The 17152-nt window shown below is 53.3% G+C and overlaps 3 protein-coding genes across 3 annotated transcripts in view; 2 read left to right on the forward strand and 1 right to left on the reverse strand.

The window, feature by feature from the left end:
* Nucleotides 1-2487, forward strand: part of MTCH2 (mitochondrial carrier 2) — a 33810-nt gene extending 31323 nt beyond the window's left edge. Inside the window, exon 13 of the mRNA XM_089914852.1 lies at nucleotides 996-2487. Coding sequence (XP_089770978.1) covers nucleotides 996-1028 — 33 coding nt within the window. The 3' untranslated portion in view covers nucleotides 1029-2487. The remainder of the gene's footprint in view (nucleotides 1-995) is intronic.
* Nucleotides 2488-2578: 91 nt separating this feature from the next.
* Nucleotides 2579-13701, forward strand: C1QTNF4 (C1q and TNF related 4). The gene has a single exon (XM_089914851.1). The coding sequence runs from the start codon at nucleotides 11656-11658 to the stop codon at nucleotides 12628-12630; it is 975 nt and encodes a 324-aa protein (XP_089770977.1). The 5' UTR covers nucleotides 2579-11655; the 3' UTR covers nucleotides 12631-13701.
* Nucleotides 12351-17063, reverse strand: FAM180B (family with sequence similarity 180 member B). The gene is made up of 3 exons (XM_022592295.3): nucleotides 15455-17063; nucleotides 14553-14623; nucleotides 12351-14358 (listed from the first exon to the last, which is right to left on the reverse strand). Exons 1-3 carry the CDS (start codon nucleotides 15660-15662, stop codon nucleotides 13963-13965), a joined length of 675 nt encoding a protein of 224 aa, XP_022448003.1. The 5' UTR covers nucleotides 15663-17063; the 3' UTR covers nucleotides 12351-13962.
* Nucleotides 17064-17152: the final 89 nt, after the last annotated feature.

Genomic DNA, 17152 nt, shown 5'->3' on the forward strand with positions numbered 1-17152 from the left:
TCAGTAGTTGTGGCACATGGGTGTAGTTGCTCCACGGCATGTGGGACCTTCCCGGACCAGGGCTCGAACCCGTGTCCCCTACATTGGCAGGCAGATTCTTAACCACTGCACCACCAGTGAAGTCCCTCCCTGCCTTTTAAAATTTTAGGTGCAAAAGGGTAAAACAGTGGAAAGTATGTCTTTCTCCCATAACCATTCCTCTTCCCAGGAGGCAACTGCTGTTAATGGTTTCTAGAAGATTCTCTCAGAGGTATTCCATGCACATAAAAGCAAATGCATACTTTTTAAAAAAAATAGAAATGGTAGGGGCTTCCCTGGTGGTGCAGTGGTTGAGAGTCCGCCTGCCGATTCAGGGGACACGGGTTCGTGCCCCGGTCCGGGAAGATCCCTCATGCCGCAGAGCGGCTGCTCCCGTGAGCCATGGCCGCTGAGCCTGCACGTCCGGAGCCTGTGCTCCGCAACACGAGAGGCCACAACAGGGAGAGGCCCGCATACGGAAAAAAAAAAAAGAAATGGTAGCATACTGTACACCTTGTTTTTTTGTAATCAAATCAATATTTATTTCATAATTCATGAATCTGTTTGATTCATTGCTTAAATTTCAAAGATGTGGACCCAGTGCATACTCCGAAATGGTCATAAGGACCTCTCTTGCCTAATAAAGTATTACTATTTACATTAGAATTACAAAAATAATTATTATACTAACAGTATAGATATAACTCTTACAGCATGGTGCCCTGAACTTAAAGCAATTCTCAAGTAAGTTTTGAATATAAAATGTATAACATTTAACAAATTTTCCAATATGTTGTAATGGATTGGTCCTAAACTCCTCTTCTTGTTTAAGTGTAAACTCAAGGGAACTCTTTCAAGAAAGCATCAATGGAAAAATGGAACTCTGGATTAAAAAAATAAATTGTAGGGAATTTAAGAGTCAGAGGAGGGGGACTTCCCTGGTGGTCCAGTGGCTAAGAATCCGCCTTCCAATGCAGGGGACAGGAGTTCGATCCCTGGTCGGGAACTAAGTTCCCACGTGCTGCGGGGCAACTAAAGCCCCAGGCTGCAACTACTGAGCCTGTGCGCTCTGGAGCCTACGTGCCACAACTACAGAGAAGCCCGTGCACCGCAACAAAGAGGCTGCACGCCGCAACGAAAGATCCCACATGCCGCAACTAAGACCTGACACAGCCAAAAATAAATAAATAAAAGAGTCGGAGGAGGAAAGAGGTCATCTTATTGGGAAAGCAAAGGAGGTAAACTTATTTCCTTCCATGAAACTTTCTTTTCTCCATTTATAAGAAGCTATGACTTTGAGGGCCAAGTACAGTTGGAGTGGACTTATGGAAAAAGAAGCCTGATAAGTGGTCTAGTCTGTATGGAAGTTTAGATCTTACACTACAGTGGCAAAATAAATTTTTCAAAGAATACATATGAGGATTATAGAGCAGAAGACTTAACCAACATTCTTTCAACAAATATTTATGAAGGTCATATTCTAGACTGGATAGCTAAAAAATATGTTAGAACGATAAATGCCATAATAAATAAAAAATGGCAAGTTGTTTGCTTTATTTATTTTTTTTTAGGGGAGATGGGACTAGGACTGGGTCATAGCCAGTTGTTAGGAAATATCCTCTCATACGGTGATATTCAAGCTAACACAAAAAGGCAGTAAAAGACTCTCATGTAGAAAGCCAAGAGTAGAATAATAATGTATTAGGGGAGTGAATTGTAAGGGGGAATAGAAAAAGTACATTTAGAATGAACCTGCTATAATCAATGATTTGAGGGGTGCATAAAACATCTTTGAGAGGCTTCAGATGGCTACAGCTTGGCTGGGCTTTATTTCGGCTACATACCAATTCCCTCAAATGTACACCTTGTTTTTTTTCACTTAACAGTAAATCTTAGAGATTATTTCATATCAGTATACAAAATGACTCCTCATTCTTCTGTAAAGGGTAGGTAGTCTATGTATTCGAATTTATTGGATGGGTCCTCTACTGCTATTACAAACATGCTGCAATGAATAACATGTCATTTCAGACATGTGGGCATATAACTGAAGAACAGCTTTTCAGGAAGTGGAATCATGGAGTTGAAGGGCATGCACATTTTAAAACTTGGTAGATCTTGTCCAATTGTCCAGGGGTACCAGTTGACCCTCCCACTAACAGGGTATGAATGTTTCTCCACCTCATCACCAATAGAGTGTGTTATAAATCTATAGATCTTTGACAACCTGAGAGGTAAAAACAATGATGGCATCTTACTGTAATTGTCTTATTCTAACAGTTATTTGTATTTTTTTTATTAACTGCTTATATTCCTTACCCACTTTTCTACTCAGTCGTCTTTTTCTTAGAGCTCTTTGTGTTATGAATTACAAATACATTTTCCAGTTTGTAGTTTGTCTTTGTTTCTGGCAGTTTTGCCGTGTTAATATGATTTGTTTTAAGCTGTAGTAAAAAGTATCCACCAATTTTTTTTTTAATGAATTCTGGATTTTATGTCATACTTCAAACTTCTTTACTCTGAATTTTTTTTTAATATCACTTGATTTCTTTTAGTACTGTTTTGGTTTCATTCTTACATTTAAATATGTGATCCGGGCTTCCCTGGTGGCGCAGTGATTGAGAGTCCGCCTGCCGATGCAGGGGACACGGGTTCGTGCCCCGGTCTGGGAAGATGCCGCGGAGCGGCTGGGCCCATGAGCCATGGCTGCTGAGCCTGCGCGTCTGGAGCCTGTGCTCCGCAACGGGAGAGGCCACAACAGTGAGAGGCCCGCGTACCGCAAAAAAAAAAAAAATATGTGATCCATTTGGAATTTGTTTTGGTATCAGGTGTGATGTACGGATCCAACTTAAAGTTTTCTAGATGGCTACCTAGTTGTTGCCATACAGTTTATTCAATCGTATCTTTTCTCCTCTAATTTAAGCTCCCACTTTTATAATATTCTAATTCCAATATGTATTTAGATACATTTGAAAGAAATTAAAGTTTTTATTGATATTTCAAATTACTTTTCAAATGAAAGGAATAAATATTCATTGTAAAAAGTTTGGGAAATAGAAAACATTTTACAGAGAAAATAAATATCATCCCTGAACCTAGCATAAATAACAATATTTTTGTTTATCCAGTCTTTTCCTGCATAATTATATTCTCTACCTAATTGATGACACTATGTAAGTCCCCCCCCAGTTTTCCATCCCCCAAATCTAGTGTGATCCAAATGCCCAAAGTGAAACCAGCCATCATCTGACCCAGACTGAACATTCTTCCTTCCCCGTCCCCCCCGATCCCAGTACAAGAGGTGAAGCAAACACCTTCTGACTCTTCCAATTCCTTCACTCCCCCTCTCGTTCTAGTCACCAAGTCCTCTGTATTTTCCCTCCAGAGACTCACAGGCCCTAGATTATGAAGTCCTCTCAATATACATCCGAAGAAACCAGGACCCAGAGAGGGGAAATAACTTGTAAAAGTTGGAGTGCTTTTAACTGCAAGAAACAGAGGACTCAAAATGGCTCCACCATCTTCCATAGTGAGAGGTCCATAGGTAGGGTCTGGAGTTACCTGTTGCCTCCTCTGCCAACATGGGTCAAGGAGGACCAGCAACGGTAGCTCAGGTAATGAGCCTGGGTTTGGGGAGAAACTCAGTAACTGTACCGCGTCTTCAGTCCAATTTTGACACGTTCTGTTTCCCCCAGTATTCCAACTGCCTATGGCTGCAGTAACCCCCAAAGTTTCTGGTTTAAAACAATAACAATCAATTCTGTCCCTAGTGGGTCTGGACATACACTGGGTTCAGCCAGGTAGTTCTCGTTCGGAGTCCTTCGTACAGGTGCAGTCAGACAGTGACTGGGCCCAGGGTCAGCTTGAAGGCTTCCTCACTCACGCTGCAAACAGTGGCTGCTGGAACCTCAGCTGCGGTCAGGGCCAGCTTCACAGGATGCAACCTGTACAGCTACACAAGGTCCCACACTTAGAAGGTCTCTATGCATGGTTTAATGATGGTGTGGCCCTCTAAATTCTTAATTTTTGAACAAGGGGCCCTACCTTTTCATTTTGCACTGAACCTTGAAAAGTAGATAACTGGTCCTGCCTGGGGCTGTTGGCCACAACATCCGCACGTGGCCTTTCCACGTGGCCTCGGCTTTCCCGCATCACGACGGCTGGATTCCAAGTGTGAGTTTCAAGAGAGCGCGCCAGGCAGAAGCAGCATCACCTTTCACGCCCAACCTAGGTCTTCCTCTTAGAGGGGCGTGGCATGGCGTAAGAAGAGCAGGGTGGGCTGGGAGATGCTATCCCGCTGTCTTTGGAAGATGCAATTTGCCACATCTGGTCAGGAGCAGGCCACCTCCACATTTCCGGCCTCAACCTCCCCATCTGCAGAAGGGACCTGGGGGTTCCCTTCTGGGAAAAGGGCCAACAGAGGGGAACTTGATCCTCACAGCCACTCCCAACTGCCTCCATTCTGCGTTGTTTACCAGGTGCTCAGAGGCATTGGAACCAGGGGCAGTGGGGCCAGGAGCCCAGCCCAGGAGCTCTAAAAGTCTACTCCCCTGGAAAGCTGAAACCTCTAAGGAAGGCAGGGACTCAGCACCCTGACATCTGCTTCTCCTGCCGGCATCTCTGCTTGGCTGACAATTCCTCCTCTTTCATTTCTCCCTGGGGCTTGTTGTTGTCTTTCTTATTAGCGTCCCTTCAACTCCCAGCAAGGTCCCTAGACTCTCAGCTCTGCTAATTCCCCTGTAAGCCACTGGCAAGCCAGGAAGCTAATTAAATTGTGAGCTTGTGCGCACGCGCTCTGTCAGTCTCTGCAGCTCTTCTTAGTTTCTCTTCCACCTGTCTCTTCCCTTTATCTTCCTTAGAGATCTCCCTGCCTCTCCTCACCTCTTCTGTCCCACACTTAGAAGGGCTCTGTGCATGGTTTAATGCTGCCTTTCACTCTGTGGTAGGAGTAATCTTAAATACTGTTCTGAGCCCTAACCCCCTGCGGCAGGATAAACCAAGTTCCTTAGCTCAGCATTTAAGCCCTACAACACCTCACCTGCCAGGCCTCTTTCACAAACCCTTCCCTCTTCAACTGAGCCACATACAGGCCGATCTATGCTACCTCCACACCTTTGCTCACACTCTTACCTTAGACTGGATCCCATTCCCCTACTCCTCTATCAGCACTATGTAAAATCCTCACCATCCTTTTTTTTTTTTTTTAGTTTTTTTTTTTTCCTTTGGCCATGCTGCGCGGCATGTGGGATCTTAGGTCCCCAACCAGGGATTGAACCCATGCCCCCTGCATGGACACGCAGAGTCTTAACCACTGGACCGCCAGGGAAGTCCCTCCTAATAACTTCTGCATACATCTCATTGACCAGGCCTAGCTGCCGGAGACAATGGGTACATTGCCTCCCTTCAAACTCAAGAGCCCATTCCTCATTTTACAGATGAAAAATTAAGGCCCCGGGGCTTCCCTGGTGGCACAGTGGTTGAGAGTCCGCCTGCCGATGCAGGGGACACGGGTTCGTGCCCCGGTCTGAGAAGATCCCACATGCCGCGGAGCGGCTGGGCCCGTGAGCCATGGCCGCTGAGCCTGCGCGTCCGGAGCCTGTGCTCCGCAACGGGAGAGGCCACAACAGTGAGAGGCCCGAGTACAGCAAAAAAAAAAAAAAAAAAAAAAAAAATTAAGGCCCATAGAGGATCAAAGAATTCAGGAGGCCGCAAAGCACAGTGGTTAAGGACTGGGTTTTGGAGCCAGACAGACCTGGCTTTGAATCCTACCTCTGCATTAACCTCTTTATTCCTCATTTGTAAAATTGGGTTAGTGACATCTACTTCAGGGGATGTTAAGAAATTAAATAAGGGGACTTCCCTGGCAGTCCAGTGGTTAAGACTCCATGCTTCCATTGCAGGGGGACAGGTGCGATCCCTGGGAACTAAGATCCCGCATGCCTCACAGCACAGCCAAAAGTAAATTAAAAAATAAACAAATAAATAGAAATTAAATAAGATAATGGGCGAAATGAAAAAGCACTTAACCCAGTTGTCGTTCATTGTCTCAGTTCGGTTTCCCCCCAAAAGCCGACCCTGAGGCAGATTTGGATACAAGTAGTTTATTTAGGAGGTGATCCCAGAAGCAGGGTGAGAGAGTGGGGAGTGAGACAAGCATGAGAGGAAAGCAAGCAAAGCATACAGGGATAAGCAAGCTTTCCCCATGGACAACTTAGGTTCCATTCTGCTGGAGTCTTTCTGAGACTGGAACAGGCCTGGGAATTGGAAGTTGCCCCACTTTCAGAGGGACTGAAAGCTAGAGGATTTATCCACTAATTCTGGGCCCTCCTTGGTGGAGGGTTACCCTGGGGTCGTTAATTCCCCACTTCCAGCCTGCCCCACACTCACGTCCAAAGCTGGGAATGCCACAGGAGAGACACAGGGAGCAAGTTCAGAAACTGTCTGCAGGTGACCTCCGAGTAGGCCTGGGGGCTTGACTGGGGGCTCTGGTAGCATCTGCTACACCCAATGAAAGGAACTTGCTATGAAAATTATCACTGTGCTGTGGTAGGAGCAGACAGGAGCTACAGCCTAGCCCTAGGGCTCTTCTCTGAACCCTGCTGCCTCCTAACTTCATTCCGGTGCACCCGCAGCCTGCCCAGCCTGCCTAGATGCCCACCAGTACATGGCATCCTCCTGCTCTGTATCCCTTTGCCAGTGGCCTCCACCTTGTCCCATCCCTTGAAGCAAAAACCCTGCTGTCATCTGCCTCAGCCACCTGTCTCCAGAGAAATGAAATGAACATTTCATTTCTCTGCTGAAATGCTTTTGTGGACCTAGGGAAGGTGTCAGATGGCTTTCAGCCTGAGACAGACCCCCAGTGGTTTAACTGTTCTGCCCTGAGAGTCCTGCCTTCTTCCCATTCCTCCCACTGTTGGAATCACACCTTCAAAATGCACCTTCAAGATGGCAACCCCGACCTCCTTGTCCAGAAGAAGGCTTGTGGCTGCCGCAGATTGGCTTCCTGCCTTCCCCAGCCCTCCTAGGCCTCCCCCCACACCCTACCTAGGCCTTTTCAGGCTGATGAAGGAGGCAAAAGATGGTCCTGAAAGGCTAGACAGGTGCTTCACCCTCTGTCCCCAAATGCCCCCATGCCCAGGCCGAAACGCCTCCATCCATCCCTTTCTATTGAGGCACATATCGATTCATTTTATTATTCCCTCAGCACCCTGGAGAACACTTAATGAGTTCATCATCACCGTCAACACCTTCAGGAGGACTAACCCATGTTAGATTAACTGGGGTCGTGTAAGTTTTGATAGTTCCAGAAGGAGAGCTCCAGAGGACAGGGGATTTCACGGGGCACCAGGCTTCTCAGAAACCACACAGAGGGTCTGTGGCAGAGCCAGGACTAGAGCTCAGGTGCCTTGAGTCAATCGGGGGGGTAGGCAGAGGGGTCCTGCTCTGGCAGCTGAAGAGTGGGGCTCTTCAAAAGCCATCCATTTGGTCAGCATCTACTGAGAGCCAGGCAGGTCGTCCCCTGCACAGCTGTCAGGACCGCAGCCCCCCCTGAGGTGGTACCAGAGTCCAGAGTGGAAGCCATGGAAGGGCCTCGGTGAGTGCTGCGGTGGGAAGACAGCTGTTCCAGCCCTGGTGTCCTGCCGGGTCCTGCCACCCCGGCCCAGCTAGGCAGGGTGTCAGTGTCCCTCTGCAAACAGGCCCTTGGAGCCCTCCCATTGCCCTTCTCAACCCTCTCCCTCCTTGCGGACGCTGTGGAAGCAGCCTTTCTGCCAACACTCAATTCTGCCCCAAGGACTCCCCTCCTTCCTCAACCTCTCCCCAGGGGGCACAGGCTGACCCTCTGATGTCTGCGGGTTTTGTCTTCCTCCTTCCTTCCTTACCAACCACAGGCATTTTCCGATTTGGAGGTGAGATGTCAGGTCACTGTAAGCCCTTCCTTTACTGGCAGCATTGATCCATTTATCCTTCTCTTCCCTCAGACCCCCTCCCCCGGTGCCACTCAGCTTGGACATCTGTCCCAGCCAGACTCTCACCTTCCACTGTCCTTGCAGTCCAGAGGCTAGTCCAGTCTCTTCTCCCTGCTCCAGTCCCCTCTCCTCAAACCAGGGAGAAGGCTGGTCTGTAGAGTGCCCTGAGCCACCGCTAGGTTGGCCTCTGCCTCAGTTTCCCCATCTGCTAACTTAGATTAATGATGCCTGCTCTCCAGACCCAGAGGATGAAGCTTTAGGGAGGTCACGGAAGAAGAAGAGCCCGGTGCTCGCGCTGCCTGCGCGGGGGGCCTTCTTCGTGCGGTGCCCCTGGGCCCTGCGGCTCGGCTCCCCGGCCTCGGCGCGCCCCTCCCTCTCTCTTCCCCTCCCGCTTCTCCCCCTGCCCGCCCCTACCCCGCCTCTCCTCGCGCTGTCCCGGAGCCTAGCTCTTCAGCAGCCCTTTTTCCCTCGCTGCCCCGCCACCCCGAGACCACCCCGGGGTCCCAGCGCCCCGCCCGCCGCCGCCGCCGCCGCCGGCGGCCCCGCCAGGCCCGGCCCCGCCGCAGCGCGGGCGGTCGGTGCGCAGCCCGGCGCCCGCCCGGAGCCCAGAGCCCGGAGCCCGGAGCCGGATCGCGGGCTCGGAGAGAAGCCGACCGACCGCCGCCCCCAGCCAGGTGAGGGCTACTCTGGGGCGCGGGGAGCCAGGCTTTCTCCTTGACTGGAAGCGTGGGCCGGGGAATTGGGTCCTTTTTCCCTGAAAGGAGGACCTGGGAGCTTTTTTTCATGAAAGAGCCTCAAGGGCTTTTACTCTGAAGGGATGGATAAAGGAAGGTCTGGGGGAGAGAGGGTCTGGGGTACCGTTTTCCGAGGGTTTTTTTTTTTTTTTTTTTTTTCATGAGAAAGGATTAATTGGCTTCGTCTGTGAAAGGGGGACTTATCTTCTTGGGAGCCTGAGGGGTTTTCAAGGTAGGTGGGGAAGGAGGTTTGGGCAGAGCTTGAGGGACGGGGTGATTGGGAATTGAGGTTTGGTAGGGAGGGGTCTCTAGAATCCCCTTAGCCTGACATGGCTGCACCTCCACCCTCGGTTCCAGGGTTCTGGGTCCGTCCAGCGCACTGTGTCCTAGTTTTTTCTCTTTGAGGATGATTATTTTCAGCCTCACCTGGATGGAGCTAGGAACAGCCATTTCCTTCCCTGGAGCTGTGATGCCCACCTGACACCCGCTACCTCTGACCTGCTCCGGGAAGGGGGTTTAGGGAAGGATGGGGACCCACAGATCTGAGAAATGGGCAGTGGTAGGTGAAATGGAGGCTGGGTACTGGACACACAGGAGGACCCTCTGGCACTGGCAGGAAGGCTTGGCAGGAAGATTACTGAGGGTCGAGTGGGCAGGTGCTCCTGGGGCAAGACCTGCTAGGAGAGCAGCAGTGTCAGGAAGAGTTGAGATGTTCCCAGAAGACAAAAATGTTAAGAATATTTTTCTGGTTGGTTTTGCTTTCTTTCCCTTTCACCCTAGATCCCAAGACTCATTCCACTTCAATTTTTGTGAAAAGTGAAACTGAGGCAGATGACAGGTTGGCTGGAAATAACTGTGTTTAGAATGGAAAGGTGGTGGAGAGGAAAGCACACTGAATTCGGAGTCAACAGACCTCAAGCCTTGCCTCAGTGCTCCATGAGTGGCCTTGGGCCAAAATGCTTCCCCTTTTGGGGCCTTGGCTTTCTCCCCTATAAAACAGGAGAGGGCCCACCTGTCTCGCAGGTTGGCTGTGACACCAGATGTGTCCAAAGAGCTCTGTGAAAGGGACTGCACTGAATACTGTGAGGTGCAATCTTCACTACTGCAATGCCCCCCCTCCCTGCCCCTGCCCTCACCAAGGGTACTGGCTAGCCCATGGGACACCTTTGTAAGAATGAGAAAAGGTACTTCCTGTGTAAGGAGAGAGTGTTCAGCTGGGCTAGGGACTTGGGGGTCTTACTATGAGAATTAGAAAAAGGCACACTTTCCCCCAGGGGCAGCAATTCCACACAGTTGGGCAAGTAGAATGTGGGTTGGACTCCAGCACCCACCTAACCTCAGGTGAACGTCCTGTGTGCAGCACATCACAGCTGCACCTGGCTACCCTTCTTGGCAGGTTCCCGGTGTCTCTAAGAGACACAAAGATACACACACTCCCCGGGCATTTCCCATAGAGGCCCACGGCCTAGACTGTTACCAGCTCATTTTCTTTTCTGCTTTGCCTCCACTTCAGGTCCTCAGGGTATTCAATCCCCAAAGCCTATGCCCTACTAGGAAGCATTATGTAATTCTACCCTTGGAGAGTTAGTCCTCTGAGTTAAGTAGTGCCTTTACCAAGTTTCCAAGGGTAGGAGTTACTGAACCCTAATCCCTTATGTCAAGAACTTGATCATCAACTATACTCCAATATAAAATTAAAAATTTAATTAAAAAAAAAAAGAACTTGATCAGATCAATTTTCTCAAAAAATTGACTGCAGTGCCATCCAACAAAGGTGTTCACACCTGCCTTCTCAGAGCATCCTCACAGTAAGCTTGTGAGGCAGGTCTCCTCCCCAGTTACACAGAGGGAGCCATGGCCAGAGAAATTAAGGAACTTGCCTAAGGTTTCACAGCCTGTAACGGGTAGAGCCAGGACCTGGGCCCAGGTTTAGCTGTCAGTCCTCTCCACTCCACCACTACTACTGAGGAACCAAGCTGCTGACCTCACAGACTTGCCAAAGCCGTGCTGGAATTGTTGCTCTCCCACTCTATCCCCAGCAGCCCCTGGCTCTCTCTTTCCCCTCAGTGACCAGCCCCCAAGCCCAGAGGAAGGAGTCTCTTTCTCTTACTCTGATTTTATAGGGGGAGGGAGCTACCTCAAAAGCCCATCTGTTCTGGCCTCTTTAGTGCAAGAAGGGCCCCTGGAGAGTCCAGAGGTCCAGCGTGGGAGCTGACCCTTGACTGGGTCAGAGGCCAGGAAATGGGTCAGGGAGCGGCTATTTCCTTTCCTGCCAAAATGGGGGCTTAACCAGCAGCCATCATGGAGGATATCAGTATAGAGAGCCAGTGCCTGAGAGAGGGGCAGGCTAAGTAAGGACCATAGAACAGACACAGGAAAATGCAGCAAATTGGAGGCTGAAGGAAACTCAGAGACCCCCTGACCACCTTCTGCGTTTCCAGGGCCCCTGGGTGTCAAGGAGGAGGGGATGTGTAAGCCCAGCAGACAGGGCTATAGGACCCTCTGACCAGAGCATTTGTGCTTGCATCTATGGTATATGTCTGTGATCTTTCACTTGAAAAAGGAGTTCGGTGGTTACAAAAAAAGAAGAGAGAAAAAAAAAACAAAACCAAAACTGGCCTAATCCAATGGCCCCCAAAGTGTGGTCCCTAGACTAGCAACATCTCTGCATTACCTGGGAACTTGTTAGAAATGCAAATTCTTGGGCCTCATACTAGATAAGGTGGGGGTGGGAGCCAACAGTGTGTGTTTTAACAGGGTCTCCAGGCGACACTGAGGCCCCATGACGTTTTAAGAACCACTGACCTAGTCCAAGTGTGTAGGAAACTAGGAGTCCTAGTTGTGGGTCAAGGGCGGGTCTGTGAAGGGAAACCGTCTCCAGGCCGCCCCTGCCCAACCCTTGTCTCCTTTCCTTCGTGCCTCCCCTCCCAGGCGCCATGCTGCCGCTCCTGCTGGGCCTCCTAGGCCCGGCTGCCTGCTGGGCCCTGGGCCCGGCTCTGGGCTCGACAGAGCTGCGCTCAGCCTTCTCGGCAGCACGCATCACCCCCCTGGAGGGCACGTCGGAGATGGCGGTGACCTTCGACAAGGTGTACGTGAACATCGGGGGCGACTTCGACGCGGCCACCGGTCAGTTCCGCTGCCGCGTGCCCGGCGCCTACTTCTTCTCCTTCACGGCTGGCAAGGCCCCGCACAAGAGCCTGTCGGTGATGCTGGTGCGAAACCGCGACGAGGTGCAGGCACTGGCCTTCGACGAGCAGCGGCGGCCCGCCACGCGGCACGCCGCCAGCCAGAGCGCCATGCTGCAGCTCAACTACGGCGACACGGTGTGGCTGCGGCTGCACGGCGCCCAGCAGTACGCGCTCGGAGCACCCGGCGCCACCTTCAGCGGCTACCTGGTGTACGCCGACGCCGACGCGCCTGCGCGCGGGCCGCCCGCGCCCCCGGAGCCGCGCTCGGCCTTCTCGGCGGCGCGCACGCGCAGCCTGGTGGGCTCGGACGCGGGCCCGGGGCCGCGACACCGGCCCCTAGCCTTCGACACTGAGCTTGTCAACATCGGCGGCGACTTCGACGCGGCGGCTGGCGTGTTCCGCTGCCGCCTGCCCGGCGCCTACTTCTTCTCCTTCACGCTGGGCAAGCTGCCGCGCAAGACGCTGTCGGTGAAGCTGATGAAGAACCGCGACGAGGTGCAGGCCATGATTTACGACGACGGCGCATCGCGGCGTCGCGAGATGCAGAGCCAGAGCGTGATGCTGGCGCTACGGCGCGGCGACGCCGTCTGGCTGCTCAGCCACGACCACGACGGCTACGGCGCCTACAGCAACCATGGCAAGTACATCACCTTCTCCGGCTTCCTGGTGTACCCCGACCTCATCCCCGCCGGCCCGCCCGGCCTCGGGCCTCCGGAGCTCTGAGCCACGACCCGGAGAGGAGCCCCGGGCGGCCAGGGGCGTGCATGCCAAGCCGGGACCGCGGCCCGAAATGTCCCGCCGGCGCGAGCATGACGGCCCGCCCAGCGTGGCTGGACTCTGCGAATAAAGTGGGCCTGCGCCGGCGCCTGTCTGCCGGGGTCCTGCGCTTTGTCTTGACTGCAACGCTTTTGTCTCGGGCGGGGCGGGAGGGACTGACTACAGCTGGCCCCGGGTGGGGGCCGGAGGGCAGAGGGCAGCATTCAGTCAGGCCTTGGGAGGGCAAGGAGGTGGGAATTTGATTGAACCCTACTTGCCTAACCCCGATTTGGGCCTCCCCTTCATGTCCTATTCCAGTCAGTCCCTGTAATTCCTCCCCGTTGACCTACGACGTTACTTTTAGGGCCCATCTGGTTCTTTTTTGTGACAAGGGACTTCACCCCGCTGCCTCACTGGGGCTATGGGATTCAAGGAAACGGTACATTCCTTTTCCCAGTAGGGCGTGCGCATGGGACAAGCAGTTGATATCTGGTTGCCCTGATTCCTGCCCTCCCGGGATGAGGAGGGTGGTTTGCTCAAGGCACTGGTTAAACAACTTACTCTGAAAACAGAAGCACACAGGGCTGCAGGAGGCTAGAACAGAACATTTTATGGGATGAGCTACACAGGATCAGGACTACACCAGCCAGCCTCAGTCCCCTTCCAGTCTTACTCCCTCCTCTGAGCCTTGTCGATATGGACCAAAAAACACTTCTCACTTCCCTGCCCCCCAGAAGATAATGTTCCTCCACCTGCTTCCCTCCATTCCTCCAACAGACTGACCTAAAAATGTACAGTCTATTCTCCTAGCCCACATGGGGTACTTACTTGGAGGCTTAGGGACCCCCAGAGCCTTGGTTGGGTTTAAAAGAGGTGTCTACATTAGGACTGGGCACTGAGCACTTACGAGTTTCCTGTAGATTCTGCCTTTCATGGGACTGCCTGGGTAGGAGTTGGAGGGTCTGACCTAGCCTTACTTGGGAGCTTCCCTTTCAGCATCCCTTAAACACACTTCTCAACCCTGACCCCTACCCACCCACCCCCCCGCCCCCGCCACACACACTGCCTGCAAGTCCTGCCCTTAGGTCTGTGCCTGCTGCCTGGGACCCAGAGCCTGGGCCCAGGGAAGAAGATGGGGGAGGGGTAAGCTGGGGTCTGGGGTACAAGCCGAGCCCAGAGGCCCGAACACAGTGGGAAAAACCAGGTGCCAGATGGAGGCCCCTGGCCAAGATGGGTCTGGCTCAGGTAGGGGGCGGGGTGGAGGGGGCTGGGGTGGGAATGACAGGCAGAAGGGGAGGGTTAGGGGAAGGGGTCAAGGGTAGAGGCTGAGGGCCCCAGAGAAGGGGGCTGGCCCTGGGGGCAGAAGCCCTTGCACAGGTCCCAGAGTGTTTCCTGTGCCAGGAGGACGAAGACCTGGGCCCAGCGACCTCTCTCCTGAGCCTCACTAGCCACAGGGAGCCGGTAGACACAGGACAGGCCTGTGAGGAGCAGATGTTCAAAGTCCCAAGGGCTAAGAGGGGGTCCCTTCCGCAGGTCCTGGAACTGCTGCAGCCGCTGCTCAGCACCCTCCAAGTCACTGGGCACATGGTGCTGCAGGAGGAGACTGAGCCGGCGGCCGGGACGTGTGGATGCCAGTTCCTCGTCCTGGATGTGCAGCTGCCCCATGATATCCAGCTCCAGCCCAGACCAGAGCAGCTGCAAGGGGAGCCATGTAAGGGGTGGGCTGGGGCCTAGGGAGCGGGGCCGGGGGGGCATAAGCAGGCAGTAGGACCCATGCTGGGTTGGCTCCCCTCCCCAAGCGGCCCCAGCTTGAGGCATCCCCCTTCCCAACCCTGAGCTTAGGGACATCTGGACACTCCCACCCCCATGTCCCAGGCTGGAGGAAAGACCTCAAACATCACTTCCGGGGCCTCTGGCTCCTGCAGGCCACCTCCCACGTTGGTGCTGTCCATGGGCTGCCCTGGGGCAGCAGAGAGGAGTCAGGGCCCTGCCAGGCTCCACCCTGAACACCCCAACCTCCCACGAGTCCCTTCAGGCTGCCTGGTAGGGGTGCCTAGAGGTTCTTCTATCTACAAAAGAACAGGAATGCCATCCCATGTCCACCTCCCCCTACACACATATGCACATTGACATTCACTCTCTCATTCACAAGGCATAGGTCTTGTGATCCCAAAAGCATCATCCCAAACGCAGATACTGTCTTGGCAAACGTCCAGGACTCCTCCTTGAACTTCTACAGTTCACTTGGCCAAGGGCTCCAGGCCAACGGGTCACAAGACACTTCACTTCCCATTTCTCCTTCCTATATAATCATCTAGGGACAGCGTGACCTGAAACTGCCAGTGACCCTCCCCAAAGATCAAGGACCCCTTTGAGAAGAACCTATTTCTTTCCTGCTTCTCGGTAAGTGACCGTGTGCAAGGCAGGGAGGCCAGGCAAGGCAGGATGTCTGTTGCAGCTTCCTTCACCCCTCTTCTGGGGTGCTGCCTAACCCTTGGAATGATTGTCCTAAGCCCAGGGCAGGTTAAGAGGTCCTCCTTTGCACACCAGCCAGAATAAGCCCCAGGCCCATTGAGAGCACCTAGGGCTATCTCCCCTCACTTCACCCCGACCCTTCTGGTTCTGGATGGGGCCCACACCTTTCCCTCCCCCACCCCACAGCACAGGTCAGCCTGCTACCCGTCATGCCCTCAGTTCCTAAGCCCTGCTAGGCTCAGATAGGACCAAGTGTAACTGCTGTCAGCCAGCAGCCTTCCTTGGCTCCTGTCCACCCCACCCTAAGGCCCCGTACCTGCACGGTGCTGGGTTGTAGTCACCCCAGGGAGGAAGCAAATGGCTACCATTAACCAAGCCAGGAACTGCATCGTCCCAGCCGTGGCCCACCACGTCCTCTGAGTCTTATTCTCCCCGGCTGCTCTCTGCACCTCTGTCCGCCTGCCACACACCAGGGCTCCAACTTTCCACTGCAGGCTCCAGCCGTTCCCTGCTTTGTGTATCATTCTTCCGTGCTTAACAGGGAGGGGCTGGCTCTGGCTTCCTTGGGGCTCTTTCCATCCCACAGAAATGTGGAATCTGTGGTTGTTGGCAGTAAGAGCCTGGCTCCTGGCTTGTCAGGCCCTTAGCTTATTCCTGCCCAGATGGGCGGGATGCTTAGTTAATAGGAAGAACGTGTTTGGTAGCAAACAGCTCTGACTTAGCCCTCCGAAAAGGTAGGCAAGAGGGGGGCTTCCCTGGTGGTGCAGTGGTTAAGAACCCACCTGCCAATGCAGGGGACACAGGTTTGGGTCCTGGTCTGGGAAAATCCCACATGCCGCGGAGCAACTAAGCCCGTGCACCACAACTACTGAGCCCACGTGCCACAACTACCGAAGCCTGCACGCCTAGAGCCCGTGCTCCGCAACAAGAGAAGCCACTGCAATAAGCCTGTGCACCGCAACAAAGAGTAGCCCCCGCTCGCCACAACTAGAGAAAGCCTGCGCGTCGCAACTAGAGAAGGCCCGCGCACAGCAACGAAGACCCAACACAGCCAAAAATAATTTTTTTTAAATTAAAAAAAAAAAAAAGGTAGGCAAGAGCCCAGGCAGTTACACTACTATCTGTCGTCACCCCCAAAACATTCTGCAGCTGAGTCCAGCCCCCGACACCCAGTCCAGCCCAGCCCAGTCCGGCCCAGCCTCCAGGGAGCCCCTCAGTAGCCAAGAGCAACAGCTGCGAAGCCTGGTCTTCCAACTGCCTGGTGTGCTGGCCGAGCGGCCCACTGACTGACAGGCAGAGAAACACGCCCACCTCAGGCACGCGGCCAGGGGCTGAACAGACTGCACACTGGCCGGGTGCGGAGTGCTGCTTCCTGGCAGACAGACCTGCAGCTCCTGATTGTCTTTTGCCCCAGACTGGGACCCCCTTTGCTTGCTTACAGCATTCTCGGCTCAGGCCAGAGTGCAGGAAGATTCCCTTAGCCCAAGCATGATGGGCTGTCAGCTTGCAAGGAGCAGGACACAGGGTTCAAAATGAGCTGAAGCTCTTCCTGGCTCTGACTGTTGGCCCATAGAACCCTGCGATTGTTTACATAGCAGGAGGATGAGGGTGGGCGGAGGGTGCCCTATTTCCACCCAGGCCCCTGGAGCCGTCAGCTGCCGCCAGACGGTATGCTGTGACAAGGGGCTTTCTCCAGCAGTTGTTGAGACCCCTCCAATTCTCAGGAGAGGCCCTGCCACACCCATCCCGAGCCCTGTGGATTGTGAGAACTTTCAATTTCAGCTCCAGAATCTCTCTCTCAGAAGTATATCCAGGGCTTCCCTGGTGGCGCAGTGGTTGAGAGTCCGCCTGCCGATGCAGGGGACGCGGGTTCGTGCCCCGGTCTGGGAAGATCCCACATGCCGCGGAGCGGCTGGGCCCGTGAGCCATGGCCGCTGAGCCTGCGCGTCCAGAGCCTGTGCTCCGCAACGGGAGAGGCCACCACAGGGAGCGGCCCGCGTATCACAAAAAGCAC

This window comes from Delphinapterus leucas, chromosome 7 (genome assembly GCF_059928025.1).
Source record: "Delphinapterus leucas isolate spDelLeu-1000000601 "Yukka" chromosome 7, BTC_Dleu_Yukka2, whole genome shotgun sequence".
NCBI lineage: Eukaryota > Metazoa > Chordata > Mammalia > Artiodactyla > Monodontidae > Delphinapterus > Delphinapterus leucas.

Bases quoted from the DNA above. Each gene is read 5' to 3' on its own strand.
- C1QTNF4 (XM_089914851.1), top strand. From the start codon at position 11,656: ATGCTGCCGCTCCTGCTGGGCCTCCTAGGCCCGGCTGCCTGCTGGGCC.
- FAM180B (XM_022592295.3), bottom strand. From the start codon at position 15,662: ATGATACACAAAGCAGGGAACGGCTGGAGCCTGCAGTGGAAAGTTGGA. The intron at 14,624-15,454 runs GTACGGGGCCTT...CTGCTGCCCCAG, and splicing joins TACAACCCAGCACCGTGCAG to GGCAGCCCATGGACAGCACC. The intron at 14,359-14,552 runs GTCTTTCCTCCA...CTCCCCTTGCAG, and splicing joins CCCCGGAAGTGATGTTTGAG to CTGCTCTGGTCTGGGCTGGA.